The sequence below is a fragment of the Carassius carassius genome, chromosome 37, assembly GCF_963082965.1.
Source record: "Carassius carassius chromosome 37, fCarCar2.1, whole genome shotgun sequence".
NCBI lineage: Eukaryota > Metazoa > Chordata > Actinopteri > Cypriniformes > Cyprinidae > Carassius > Carassius carassius.
The window spans coordinates 28,537,997-28,553,009 of NC_081791.1; the positions used below are offsets into that span (position 1 = coordinate 28,537,997).

General features: G+C 32.3%; 1 protein-coding gene across 2 annotated transcripts in view; it reads left to right on the plus strand.

Moving 5' to 3' along the window:
* Window positions 1-75: 75 nt before the first annotated feature.
* mcoln3b (mucolipin TRP cation channel 3b) overlaps window positions 76-15,013 on the plus strand; it is a 15,670-nt gene continuing 732 nt past the window's right edge. Inside the window, exons 1-13 of one of the 2 annotated variants that reach the window (XM_059528558.1) lie at window positions 76-240; window positions 1,357-1,625; window positions 1,719-1,886; window positions 3,258-3,411; window positions 3,499-3,577; window positions 3,700-3,796; window positions 4,750-4,849; window positions 7,487-7,599; window positions 8,229-8,378; window positions 9,320-9,421; window positions 10,341-10,463; window positions 11,889-12,095; window positions 15,008-15,013. The exon at window positions 15,008-15,013 is cut by the window's right edge and continues 134 nt beyond it. In XM_059528558.1, the coding sequence (XP_059384541.1) occupies window positions 1,389-1,625; window positions 1,719-1,886; window positions 3,258-3,411; window positions 3,499-3,577; window positions 3,700-3,796; window positions 4,750-4,849; window positions 7,487-7,599; window positions 8,229-8,378; window positions 9,320-9,421; window positions 10,341-10,463; window positions 11,889-12,095; window positions 15,008-15,013 (1,536 nt within the window). In that variant the 5' untranslated portion in view covers window positions 76-240; window positions 1,357-1,388. The remainder of the gene's footprint in view (window positions 241-1,356; window positions 1,626-1,718; window positions 1,887-3,257; window positions 3,412-3,498; window positions 3,578-3,699; window positions 3,797-4,749; window positions 4,850-7,486; window positions 7,600-8,228; window positions 8,379-9,319; window positions 9,422-10,340; window positions 10,464-11,888; window positions 12,096-15,007) is intronic. The other variant, XM_059528559.1, reaches the window with a different exon arrangement.

Here is a 15,013-nt window from a genome sequence, read left to right on the forward strand (position 1 = left end):
GATTGACAGCTCTCACACGCAATCCTCGCGTATCCCCGCCCCCTTCACCTGCTCACTGTCAGCACAGAGCGCGTCTGATCCACAACGCAACAGTTTTCATCGGAAATGCACCTTAACTCGGATTGACTTCATGTTTTTGTGGACTTTATGGAAGTAAGTTGGGATTAAAGACATAAACGTGCTCTTCTGATGCCAACTTAAGCTCCTTATTTAGAACTAATTGATTATTTTGAGCTGCTGGTGAGTTACTGATGTGTTTTATTACTGCTCTCATGATTTTATTAAGCTTTCTGACTAAAATTGATCAGCTGCATTAGGTTTGGGCTTCAGCAGGTGATGTTTGATTATAAAACACATCAGATGCTGTAAAAGGCGGGAGAAAAACATGTTTTCCTTGAGAAACTGGCATCACAAGGTGTGATTGTAGTTTGTGATGACACAGGTGTGATGGAGTCACGTGAGAGTCATATGACAGTCAGTCAGGAATGTGGGTCAATTCATCAGTGACAGCTGATCTGGATTCAGTCCATCACCCTTTGAAGACGTGGAAGAGCCACATTACTGCACGTCTTTGAATTCACTATGAATACTGTCATGGCTTAGTATAAATAAAATAAAATAAATGGTTGGTCATTCCTGATGCTTTTAGTTTTTAGCCACATGTCACAGCATAAAAACATTTTTGCTATTACCTATAAAACATAGCTTATAATGTATATTTTATGGAAATAATACAGAGCATTTCATTACATATTTTGATGTATGTGAGATTTATATATATGTGCATGTATGTGTTTTGTGTGTGGAAATGATTTTTAAAGACTTTTGTATTACTGAACTTTTTTCAAACCATGTATTAATTTAAGTATTTATGGTAAAAAATTTGAGTGCAATCAGTTCATTTGTATAATGGCTGTTTAAAGGCCATAGTAAGGCAAAATGTAAAGTAAAATTAGTAAAAAAAAAAAAAAAAAACCTGCTGTAAATAATCCACAAAAAAACAATGTAACACTGTAAATGACACAAAAGTCATGAAATAGACCACTAATACAATTATTTTAAATATATATATATATATTTTAAAAATGATAGATGAATACACTTTAGGATTGCTGAGAATAGTATTTTAGTATAACGGATACACTTTACATTATATTTTATTTTACCTTCGTACTTTTTTGTGAGGGTTTTTTTTTTATTTTTTTTTATTTTATAGAATGGATTTCTGTTAATTTTAATTATTTGTTTTAGTACTATAAGTGTTAACTTTTAACCCTAATAACCCTGATCCATCCTCACTCCAATCTTATATTCCAAGCTTACAAACAACTTTGCATTTTGTCATAGTTTCCCAAGGTAGAGTATCTCTCCTAAACTAATACATGTGAATGATGGGTTTGAATGCAGACATGGACGACTCCACCGAAGCCTATTTATGCATAAATGATCCCAACGGCAACAGAGGCGTCCTCTGGTCCGAATCCCACGCTCACCTGGAGCAGGAGAAGTTCAGGAGGAAGCTCAAGTATTTCTTCATGAACCCCTGTGACAAGTACAAAGCTCGTGGAAGAAAACCCTGGAAACTCATGCTGCAGATCGTCAAAATCGCTGTGGTCACAATACAGGTATCACCACAGGAGGAGGAGTTACAGCCGGAAACGTTGGCCTAAACAGAATACACTGGTGGCATTCAGACTGCTCTCTCTTTGTGTGTGTAGCTGGTGTCATTTGGTCTCAGTAATCAGATGGTGGTTCAGTTTAAGGAGGAGAATCTGATGGCATTCAGGCATCTGTTCCTGAAGAGCTTCACTGAGAGCAGCGCTAGCACTTACTCCGTTTACACACGGCATGACGTTTACACGCACATCACCTACACAGTGAACCAGGTGAGTGTGCAGATGATGTGTGATTGATCTGAGAGCTTTCTTCTGAAACTCAAGTATAACTCCAAATATAATTTGCAGAAGTGCATTTTTAAATGACATTCCATATATAACCAGTTATTTCTAAAAGTGCACAAATGCCAAAAATATATTCTAAATATATTCTAAAAAAGCTATTTTATATATGTATATGTATTATTTATATATGTGTGTTATTTATTTTCTTTACATTTTATTTGTTTTAATATTTTTATTGGGGCCAAACTGTACAGCCTTACAAACAAGCAAAAATTTAACAAAATGTTTTTTTTTTTATGTATTTTATTTTTGTAATACATTTTACAAGAAAATACTATTTGTCTTTCTGCGTAAAAAAATTTCATTTAAGAATATATGTTCAATGTTTAAAATAATAATAATAATAATAATAATAACTATTATTATTATTATATTTTTTCTTTAAATTATTTTAGTTAAATATTACTATAATAATATTTCTCATTTTAGCAATATAATTATATTATTATTATTTTTAATTATTTTACAGTCAAATACTGATAAAGTGATATTTCTCATTTCAGTAATATAATTAAATAATAATAAAATATTATTATATTTTCTTTTAATTATTTTAGTCAAGTGTTATAATAGTAACATTTCTCATTTTAGCAATGTAATTAAATAATTTTTTAAAAATTTTACAGTCAAATATTAATAAAGTAATACAGTACTGTATATAACCAGTTATTTCTAAAAGTGCACAAATGTGATTAAAAGTTGTATATAAATGTATATAAATATTTATATTTACAATACACACAAGATGCAAAAATATATTTAACAAATATATATTATATACATTTGTTTATAAATTACAAAAATGTGAATTAATATTTTAAACTGCAAAAAAGGCTAAAAAAAAAAAGCCATTTACAAATAATGACAAAGTAACCGCACATCTGAAGTAAAAAGACTGAAATAGAATTTTTGTTGTAAAACTGTGTTACTTTGTTTCATTTACAAATTTGAAAAATCTTTTTTTTTACATTGCATGTCATACCAACTTTTTTTTTTTATTAAACCATGCACCAAAGATGTAAAATACACTTTAATATTAATATTTAAAAGTGAACAAAAGATGCAAAAGTCTATATAAATGTGTAAAATATATTTTTAATGTTATGTTATATTTAAAAGTGCACAAAAGATGTATATACATATTTTAATATTCAAAGATGTACAAAAGAACGTTATAAATTGCACAAGTGTACATTAAATAGCATGCTATAGACTATATCAATTATACACATCATGCATTTTTTACTGGCTTTTCTAAAAAAGTTTTTCTAAAAAAGGTTCTATTTTGCCTCACAGTTTCTGATGTTGCCGAGTATAACGGTGGGAAACCATCAATATGAGAAGGAAGGTGATGTTTACAGTCCGCTCACCATCTGCCAGCAGTTCTACCGAAACGGCAGCATCTCACCATCCAACGAAACCTTTGACATTAATGCTCAGGTGGATGAAGGTGATGTACAGTATGTGTGTCATGATGACAGAAAACCTTACACTTCACATGTAGCTGTACATCTGATCTTGTGATGCTTTCTTTCAGAGTGTTTGCAGATTTACCCAGTACCTCCCTTCTCGACTTTAACAACAAACCCGCTGAACTTTACTCTGCACTTTGAGAGGTGTGTCCTATATATTATATACTGTTCATTGTGTGACACAATAACTAAGCAATGTAAATATTACACGTAACATTGGAGAGATACCTTTTCTGTATCTCGTTGAATCCGTTTGTGTTCTTCAGGTTATTGACAGTGACTGTAAATTTCACTCTGAAAGCCATTAACCTGGAGACGGTTGAGTACCACGAGCTTCCGGACTGTTATGTCTTCCACATTATGGTGTGTCACATGTCCTTTCAGTTTGTTTCCATTTCCTCTTATATTTTTAAACATATGAGTGGGATGAAAAGGGAAGGATTCTCAGCTGGAAAAGTTTGCAGGTTTTGTCCCTGGATGAGCATGTGTCATCACCCTCTTATGACTTGACCGGTCCAATGTTTGGAATCATTAAAAATGTTTGTTTTTCAAAGAAGCCTCTTCTGCTTACCAAAGCTGCATTTATTTGATCAAAAATGTTGTAAAAATTAAGAAATATTATTATGCTTTAGAATAGCTGTTATATATTTTATATATATATTAAAATTTAATTTATTGCTGTGATCAAATCTGTATTTTCAGCATCATTCCTCCAGTCTTCAGTGTCACATGATCCTCAGAAATCAGTCTAATATGCTGATTTGCTGCTCAAAAAACAGGATTTATTATTATTTATGTTGAAAATAGTTGTGCTGCCCAATATTTTTGTGGAAACAGTGAAACATTTAATTAGTTTCACAGATAATATCAGCAAAAATATAAAAAAAACAGCATTTATTTCAAATATAAATATTTTGCAACATTATAAATGTCTTTTCTGCCACTTTCAATCAATTTAATGCATCCTTGATCATTACTATTTTTATTATTATTCTTGTGCTACATTAAAATTATTTGTGAAGGGTCATGTGATGAGAGTAATGATGCTGAAAATTCATCGTTGATCACAGAAATAAATTAAAGTTTAATATATATTCACACAGAAAGCAGCTAATTTAAATTGTAATAATATTTCACAATATTTTTCTGTATTTTTGATCGAAAGGATGCAGCCTTTGTGAGCAGAAGAAGCTTCTTTTAGAAACATCAAAGTTTCTGACTGGTAGTGTAGAGAAAGTGTCAGGCAAAAGTCAAAGTTGACGCTATAAATTCTAGTTTATTATTATTTGTAATATTATTTTTATTTCCATGGGCAGATAACTTTTAACAACAAGGCCCACAGCGGTAGAATCACGATCGACCTGGACAATGACGTGCACATCTATGAATGCAGAGACTGGAGTGTGGTTGGTGCATGTGAGTGTTTACAAATTAATAGAAATGCATGTCGCCTAATACATGTTGTCATTTATGGAAGTATTTCTATAAAACGTTCTATAGCAGACTTGCAGAAGTGTGCTTTGGTCAAGATGCTTCTGCTTCAATAATCATGCCTTGATTTACACAATGACAAGAAAATGAACAGGATGGAAAGATTTAAAGAGCTTGGGTTTTACCGTGACAAACATGAACTTTAACTTCAACCGAACATGTTTAATGAAAAATGTATTTGATTGTGATCAGAAATCTGACTAATAGCACTTTAATACCACAGGTGAATAGTGTAAAAAATAATGCAACAAATAAATATCATCTCAATATCTTCTCCAGCTGATTACTTTAAGAATTGCAAACATTTTTGTATTAGAAGTTTTCTGAAATGTTATTTTTAAAGAAATATGCAAATTATGTGTTATTTAATAAAAATATAAACTAAACCGCGTAAAATTCCAGAAGATAAATCTGAACATCGGTTAAAGCCAGGTTCAAAATTATTCTGTGATTTTGTTGACATATTAGAGAGAAAGGTTTTTACAGAAGGGAATTTGAATTTCTCTTTTTATCTCTAGATAAATAACAAAATACTGTAAACAGCCAGAAAAATACAGTTTCACAGTGTTTTTAGGAATAAAATATGATATAAATCGTTGTGAATTATATATGAACAAATCCCTCGGTAAAAATCTTTAGAATATAGAGAGGAATGAAACTGCTAAGTTTGGTGAATGTAAGTGCTGCTGAAGTGGAGATAAAACTTTTAAAGATATGTAATGTAATTGAAATCTACAGATGCAAATAGATAAAGTATAAAAAGAAAAAACTGACGAATAAAACATGAACAAACTCTTCAGTACAACCCTTCAGAATATAGAGAGGAATAAAACTGCTAAGTTTGGTGAATGTAAGTGCTGCTGAAGTGGAGATAAAACTTTTAAAGATATGTATTGTAATTGAAATCTACAGATGCAAATAAAGTATAAAAAGAAAAAACTGACGAATAAAACATGAACAAACTCTTCAGTACAACCCTTCAGAATATAGAGAGGAATAAAACTGCTAAGTTTGGTGAATGTAAGTGCTGCTGAAGTGGAGATAAAACTTTTAAAGATATGTATTGTAATTGAAATCTACAGATGCAAATAAAGTATAAAAAGAAAAAACTGACGAATAAAACATGAACAAACTCTTCAGTACAACCCTTCAGAATATAGAGAGGAATAAAACTGCTAAGTTTGGTGAATGTAAGTGCTGCTGAAGTGGAGATAAAACTTTTAAAGATATGTATTGTAATTGAAATCTACAGATGCAAATAAAGTATAAAAAGAAAAAACTGACGAATAAAACATGAACAAACTCTTCAGTACAACCCTTCAGAATATAGAGAGGAATAAAACTGCTAAGTTTGGTGAATGTAAGTGCTGCTGAAGTGGAGATAAAACTTTTAAAGATATGTATTGTAATTGAAATCTACAGATGCAAATAAAGTATAAAAAGAAAAAACTGACGAATAAAACATGAACAAACTCTTCAGTACAACCCTTCAGAATATAGAGAGGAATAAAACTGCTAAGTTTGGTGAATGTAAGTGCTGCTGAAGTGGAGATAAAACTTTTAAAGATATGTATTGTAATTGAAATCTACAGATGCAAATAAAGTATAAAAAGAAAAAACTGACGAATAAAACATGAACAAACTCTTCAGTACAACCCTTCAGAATATAGAGAGGAATAAAACTGCTAAGTTTGGTGAATGTAAGTGCTGCTGAGGTGGAGATAAAACTTTTAAAGATATGTATTGTAATTGAAATCTACAGATTCAAATAAAGTGTGAAAAGAAAAAACTGACGAATAAAACATGAACAAACTCTTCAGTACAACCCTTCAGAATATAGAGAGGAATAAAACTGCTAAGTTTGGTGAATGTAAGTGCTGCTGAGGTGGAGATAAAACTTTTAAAGATATGTAATGTAATTGAAATCTACAGATGCAAATAGATAAAGTATAAAAAGAAAAAACTGACGAATAAAACATGAACAAACTCTTCAGTACAACCCTTCAGAATATAGATATGAATAAAACTGCTAAGTTTGGTGAATGTAAGTGCTGCTGAAGTGGAGATAAAACTTTTAAAGATATGTAATGTAATTGAAATCTACAGATGCAAATAGATAAAGTGTGAAAAGAAAAAACTGACGAATAAAACATGAACAAACTCTTCAGTACAACCCTTCAGAATATAGATATGAATGAAACTTCTAAGTTTGGTGAATGTAAGTGCTGCTGAAGTTGAGATAAAACCTTTAAAGATATGTTTTGTAATTGAAATGTACAAATGTAGATAGATAAAGTGCAATAAAATAAACTCTTAGATATATATTAATGTTTACATTTATTAATTTAGACAAAAAATATATTTAGGTGCATAAATGTATATTTAGGATGCTTTCTTTCCACTAGTCTAAAAGAAGACATGTTATGAAAAGCCAAATAGCCCCACATGTCATAACTGACCAGTGCATGAAAAAAAATGTTTTCCTTGTAGTCTCTTGTCTTAAAAAAGATTCACTGAAGATTGACATGAAGCATTAATAAATGTTTTTTTCTTTCTCTGTAGCCCCGAGGAACATGTATATGCTGGTTCTGTTTGACGTGATGGTGATTCTGATTCTCATGCTGTCACTGCTGCTCTGCGCACGCTCGGTCAAAGCTGGAGTTCATCTGCAGTTTGTGAGTTTATGTGTGTGTGCTGTGCTCTTTGGTTTGGGGATGTTTGTGCAATTAATGATTTGAGCACTTTTTTCATTGCTTCACACAAAAAACCTTGTGGAGTGTCTGAGCTGCTGTATTTATGCGGTCAAGTTCCAAAACAAGCCATAAAGTTTATATTCCTAGTCCTCTGAAATCATGTGATGTTTTCTGTGAGTATCTTTGAATATAAGGCACACTGAAAGAAAAAAAAATATTGAGGCCTAAAGTTAAGATTTAGGCTATGTATTTGAATTGCATTTAGATTTTCCATGCATTTGGGTTACACAGTTTTAACATAAACTAATAAAAGTGATGTTTGTTAGTCATGCATAAATGAAACCGTTCTGATTTCTCTAGTAGTACTAATAAACTGTTTTAAATACACAATAACCTGCTTTATATATTTCTTATCCTCATTACATCCAGTTTGTTTAAATCATTTTAACTAATTGGCTTGTTACACGACTAGCCATATTGTAACCTTGTTCTTTCTTGTTAACTTAATAAATGTAATCGTGTTCATAGTTAACGTATTTTTGTGGATTCTAAGCATTTTTAGTTAATGCATTTTGAAAATCTGATTGTTTTAATGTCGATCCATTCTGCAGGAATACACAGAATTCTTCTCCATTCATTATGGCAAACGTGTGTCCTTCTCTGAGCGCATGGAGTTCATCAACGGCTGGTTCATCCTCATCATCGTTAGTGATGTTCTGACCATCACAGGCTCTCTGCTGAAGATCATCATCCAGCTGAAGGTGAGCGTGAAATCAGCAGATTATTGCTGTGTAAAAGTGTGGAACATCACAGTACTGTAATATGTGAATTATAGTCATAATTGATCACATATAATTTTTTCTGGTTAAAGATGTAAATACAATGTCAGTTAGTGCCCTCTGTTGGTCATGTATCTGTGTATACCAACAATCCAACAGCTTGTAGTCTATAAGATTTATTTTAGATTTATTATAAGATTTATTAAGGTTTTCGAAAAGAAGTCTCCTCTGCTCACCAGGGCTCAATTTATTTAATAAAAAATACAGTAAAATTGTGAAATATTTTTACTATTTAAAACAGCTCTTTTCTATATCAATATCTGTTAAATTGTAATTTATTTCTGTGATGCTCCGCTGTATTTTCAGCATCATTCCTCCAGTCTTCAGTGTCACATGATCTTCAGAAATCAGAATAATATGAAACATTTCTGATTATTATCAATAGTGAAAACAGTTGTGCTGCACAATATTTTTGTGGATACTTTTTATTTTTCAGGATTCACAGACGAATAGAAAGTTAGAAAGAACAGCATTTATTTGAAACAGAAACCTTTTGTAATATTATAACTGTCTTTACTGTTACTTTCGATAGATTTTATGTAAAAAAAAACCCAAAAAAACATAATTTTTTCATAAATTATCTCACCCCAAATGTTTGAATGGTAGTGTCTCCATAAAATATTAATTTGTCATATAGCATATTTATAAAATACAGTTTTGTTGTAATAGTTAAAATCAAGCAGACATAAAGAAACAGTCACAATATTTGAAATAACTACACGAGCAGTCTGAAGATTTGGCTTCTAAGATTTGCTAATGGCATAACTCCTGATATGGCTGAGTTCAGTTTAGTGAAATGACTCTTTAATGGTGTTTGTGTCGGTCGTTTGGTAATGTTGGGTTGTGTCTCTGTGGTCTCTCAGGCCGTGGCGAGTTACGATCTGTGCAGTATCCTGCTCGGCACTGGCACCATGCTCGTCTGGATCGGCGTATTGCGCTATATGGGCTACTTCAAAAAATACAATGTACGACAATGCTCTCACTATCACATCTGAGTCGAGCATGAGCGGGTTACACATGCTCTGGTTTGGGTATTTCTACAACATGAGCGCTGTCTGACATCCATCATTCGATTGAAAATTGTATAAAGAAAAATATGTAACATCCGGTGAATTATGGTGTTCATATCACATCTGAATTACTATGTTTTTTTTTTTTGGTACAAAAAAGTGTTTAGTATCTTTGCCAAAGTGCTAATTAATTTGAAGTATTAATAAGTTCTGCTGTTTCTCGTGTTGTGATGCGTTATAAAACAACCAAATTGCTCAGGATTTTAAACATTTAAAAGCAGTTAAATCTATACAAATTAGCCATGTATATGTTTGTTATTTCACTGTAGCTAATATGTAAGAGCATAAAGAGGTGAATATTTAATATATTATTTTGTGATTTTTTTTTTCATTATATTTCATGTGTATAATGAAATATAATATATTATAATATATAATATATTTTTAATCAAATATAATATATTTGATTAAAAAGGCCTTAATTGGGAGCAGTATTTTGGACTTGTTTTTCAGTAAAAATATCTAAACCTCTTTAAATCAAGATACATTTACTTGAGATGCAAAATGAAGATAGATTAATTACTGTTTTTAGAGAAAATGAAGTATCAGTAAGGAATGAAAAGTTGTTTTTACTTTGAACTAAGTACATTTATCTGATGTACATGGGCAGATATGTTATTAATTTAATCGAAAACTGTGCATTTTGATTAATTCACAGAAAATTAGAAGACTTATGTTTTTCAGTTCGTTTCTCAAGTAAATGTGTGATCACTTAAGAATCTTTAGACATTTCACTGGATAAAAACACTGAGAAAGAACAGCTGTTTTGTTGAGCATTTGTGCCCTCTGGCTGTGTTTTATTTCCTCTGCTCAGATTCTCATCATCACTTTGCGAGCGGCATTACCGAACGTCATCCGCTTCACTTGTTGTGCTGCCATGATTTACCTCGGCTACTGTTTCTGTGGCTGGATCGTCCTGGGACCCTACCACACCAAGGCATGTCACCGCCTCACTACACCATTATATTAGTTATTTGATGTTTTATTTATTTACATGAACTATAAAATGCATGAAAATTTGCACACTGAAAATAATTGTCATTTAAAATGTATTAAATTTATCTTATGGACTTGGACTATAAATGTATATATAAGTTGTTCAATATTTGAAACATGTTGCATCTGTTTATCCGATTAAATTTGCATTATTTTAATGCTATCTTTAGTTTAGGATAAATCGTAGTGTGGTTTTACTAGGCTGCTGAAAATAACTTGAAAGTAAAATGAACATCTGGTGTAATTTCTAAAAAATTATAAATTAAATGATAACATAATATTAATATAGAAAGTTACTGTTTCAATCAAGAGGATGTGTAAAACTGATGCTTGGTAAACAGTACAGATGTTTAACTCTCACAATCGATAATTAATTATGTGTTATTAACTGCATACTATTAGGTAGTGAATAATTATCTTCTTGGATTGAAGTTTAAAAATCCCAAATCATTAAGATTAGTGTTATTATTATTGTAAAGTAAAACTATTCACAGATGTTGTTGTACATTGACATTGAATGAAATAGAAATATATGATGAAAAACCTAAAGAAAAAAGATAAAATGTCATTGAAGCTTATTTCTGCCTTTATTTTTTAAGGTAAATGAGTGTTTACATCCCAAAATTGACTTTTCTCAGAATTGAGACTTTGTGTCTTGTAGTTTTGACTTGCAATTGCAAGTTTTTATCTCACAGATCATAGGAAGAAAAAAAATTAAATAAACAATATAAAATTAAAAATCAGAGAAATAAAGTTGCAGTTCATAGAAAATAATTCTGAATTAAAAGATATACACTTGGAATTTAGTAAAAGGGGAAGAAATGTTGTCATTTAAAAGAAGTATATTGTTATAAAATATTTATTTATAAAAACAAAAGAAAAAAATCGTGTGTGTGTGTATTTATAAATATTAAATAAAGAATAAAAATGGTATTGTTGAATAGAAAAGCCAATATTAGTGAAACTGAATTAATTAAAAATAATTATAAATAAATGGTATTATATTAATATTATATTAATTTAATATATAATATGAAATGGTAAAATGACACTGATTATATTTGTTTTCTATCATTTGTGATGTATAGAATTAATAAGCCAGAAGGAATGTGGGTTACACTTTATTTTAATGTGTTCTTGTTACAGTGTAATTATACATTTAAGTGCTGAGTAATATTAATTAACTACATGTACTTGCTTTATGACTTAGGGTTACTTGCCTGTAATCATGCATAATTAATAATTGTTATTATAATAGAAAGTACATGTGACAAGGACACCTTAAAATAAACTGTTATCGAAAAAGTGTATTCCTGTGTGGAATGGGAAATGCATGACAGCTGTGTGTCTATGTTTGGTCCATCAGTTCCGGACGCTGAACGTTGTTTCCGAGAGTCTGTTTTCGCTCATCAACGGTGACGACATGTTCGCCACCTTCAAGAACATGCAGCAGAAGAGTGACGTGGTGTGGCTCTTCAGCCGTCTGTATCTCTACACGTTTGTGTCTCTGTTCATCTACATGGTGCTCAGTCTGTTCATCACGCTCATCACCGACACGTACGACACCATCAAGGTGAGAGAAACACATCACACTCGCTTGAGCGCTGGAATGATGGTAGGATATAATTGTCTTTATCTTGTCCTTCTGTATATTTGTCTAAAATGTAATTTAAAAAGTAATTATTTTATACCCCATTGACAGATACGTGTTGATGTTTTTAGGGCAAAACCGCTGGATGTGTGACATTTTTCATTTGCATCTGATTTAAAGGGATAATTCACCCCAAAATGAAAAGTTGATGTTGTTCTGCTTAACCTCCAGGGCATCCAAGATGTAGGAGACTTTGTTTTGTTCAGTAGAACACAAACCAAGATTTTAAACTCGAATCGTTGCGGTCTACTAGTCTTATAATGTAAGTTAGGGGTGTAAGGGTTCACTCGTTTTCTCGATGCATCGATTACAAACCCTGATGATTCATATGCATCGATTCTGAAACACAGCGCTCCGTTCGTCTCTGATGCAGCTGATGTGTGATCTCTCCTCAGGACTCGTGACCAGTAAATCTAAAGTGAAGTAGTTTAACTTTTCTGTAGTTACTCAATGGCTCTCTGCATCTTACTGAACAGCATTACCTGAGCAGTCAAAAGCTGCGTATTTATTGCATGGACAGAGCAGAAATGTAAGTGTCTAAATCGAACGCACAGTTACATTGAATGATAAATGTGTTTTAACAATGCTGATGAAGGGAATGTACGAAAGAAACTGTTAAATGACCACAGCATTAACAATGACCTTGAAATAAGAGCGCAAGGTTTATCTGATAATCAGATGCATGAAGTAAAGGGGTTTTTCAGTGTTGTGTTTTTTCAGTTTTATTGTATGTTTTATACGTTATTACCATTCACTTACATTATAAGACTTATAGACTACACTGTTAAAAATATTCCGTAAAATATACAGTAAAAAACCGGCAGCTGTGGTTGCCAGAATTATACCGTAAAAAAAAACGGTAAAACCGTTTAACGGTTTTATACCGTAAAAAATACAGTTACACTGTTGTTATTTTATACCGTAAAAAATACACTTACACTGTTGTAGGTTTAATGGTTTTACTTTATATTTACAGTTTAATACCATAATTTAACTGATATAATTTTAATATACGAACTTATTGAAGCACTGAAATCTGTTTTGTACCTTTGTATTACACTGGTAACCACCAAAAGCAGATGGTGATGAGAGAGTCATGTGGTGAAACAAAGCCCATCACAAGCAGCTTTTAAATAATAAGATAAATAGAAGGTGCACGGTGTGATTCACACAAGCACTAAACACCATCATGGTGAGACTCATTAAACTGAAATATGCAATAAACATTAATTTAACAACATTTTATGTAACATACAAACCTAATAAACATAACAGATGAGAAAAAATTAAGAAGAAACAGTTATTTCAAAGAAAAAACATCAAATTCAAACAAAATTTGAAATGCAACGCAGAGAATTCTGGGAACGTAAGTTTACGGTTTTTCCCTGTAAAGTTTACAGGAAATTACCGTTAACCAGTAAACAGGTAGCATTTTGACAGTTTTTTACCATTAAAATCACAGTCTTTTTTTTTTACAGTGTACAACCGCCTTAGGAGTTATGAATATTGGTTTTTGCTCTACTGAAGAAACAAAGTCAACTACATCTTGGATGCCCCGGGGGGAAGCAGATAAACAGAAATTTGTCATTTTTTGGTGACCCATCCATTTGGATGTTTGAATATTTATATTGGATTTCAGAATGCTCAGGAAGAGATTTTTTGCAATGCATGCAATTTAGAATGCCATGACCAATTAGCCTTTCACCGAGCCCCGCCCCCCTTAGTTACTGTTGCTACTTCCGACAAACAAATGGTCAAACACGACCAGCGCGACAGATTGCCATGACGGGAAGAGGTATACCCGTGCGTGTCAGTGACCTTTTTTGGAGTAATACCTCCGCGATATCCTCCAGATCGAGGCAAAAGGGGTTACAGTATGCCGTGGAGGGAAAAAAAGCGAAATCTGAGAAACACCATGACCTGTACCTCAAATGCAACCAGCACAGCCTTGTGTACCAGTCATGCTCTTGCACTGCCTGGAAAGTTCTCTTTCATATGTTATGGTCTATTATTGTCTATTGCGAGTAGCTATTTTCATTATTATCTTGGTGAGTAAAGGTTTTAAAAATGATAACTAAATACTGAGTCTTAAATGCATAATGTAGCCTATATAGGCTAATGTTGGCATTATTCTTTTATTAAATTTCAGCTGCTATGGCGAAGCAAATAAGGCAGAGTCTTTATCTTAATTAATTTCGTTATTGCCAAATACCCATCTTAATTTAGAATTTATCTTAATTAACATTTTTAAGAAAGACTCGTTTTTATTGGTGCGTTGGCCTATTTATGGGCTAAATGAGTATATACCTAGGGCTATTTAGAGTTCTGAGATGTTACGATGTCACAGACGACTTATCTTATTTCTTTGTTTAAACTTCCTAGTGGTCTATTACGTTAGTCATGTATAAATTATGTTAAAACCTCTATAAATGACTCATTCTTGACAAAAGGCAAAAGAGCTGTGTGCGTGCGCACATATGAATAATGTCGGGCTGTAAACGGGTTCGGGCTTTTAAGAAAGCTGTCAATCAAAATCTACTTGTCTGGCTCGGGCCGAAATCTGTCGGGCTCGGGTCCTGTCAGGCCTAACTTTTAAGGCCCGATTACAGCTCAATTCTAGTGTCCGATTTACAAACGCCGTGGGCGCACCGCTTCACCATCTTGCTTGGAGTTTGTCGGAACTGCCTCGCATAGTAACGGTTGCTATGATGTGCGATTGGACAATGGCCGTTTTGGGGGAGGGGCCGGCGAAAGGCTAATTCTACAGAGTAAAATGATGAGTGAAGTGTGTGTGTGTGTGTGTGTGTGTGTGTGTGTGTGTGTGTGTGTCTCAGCATCAG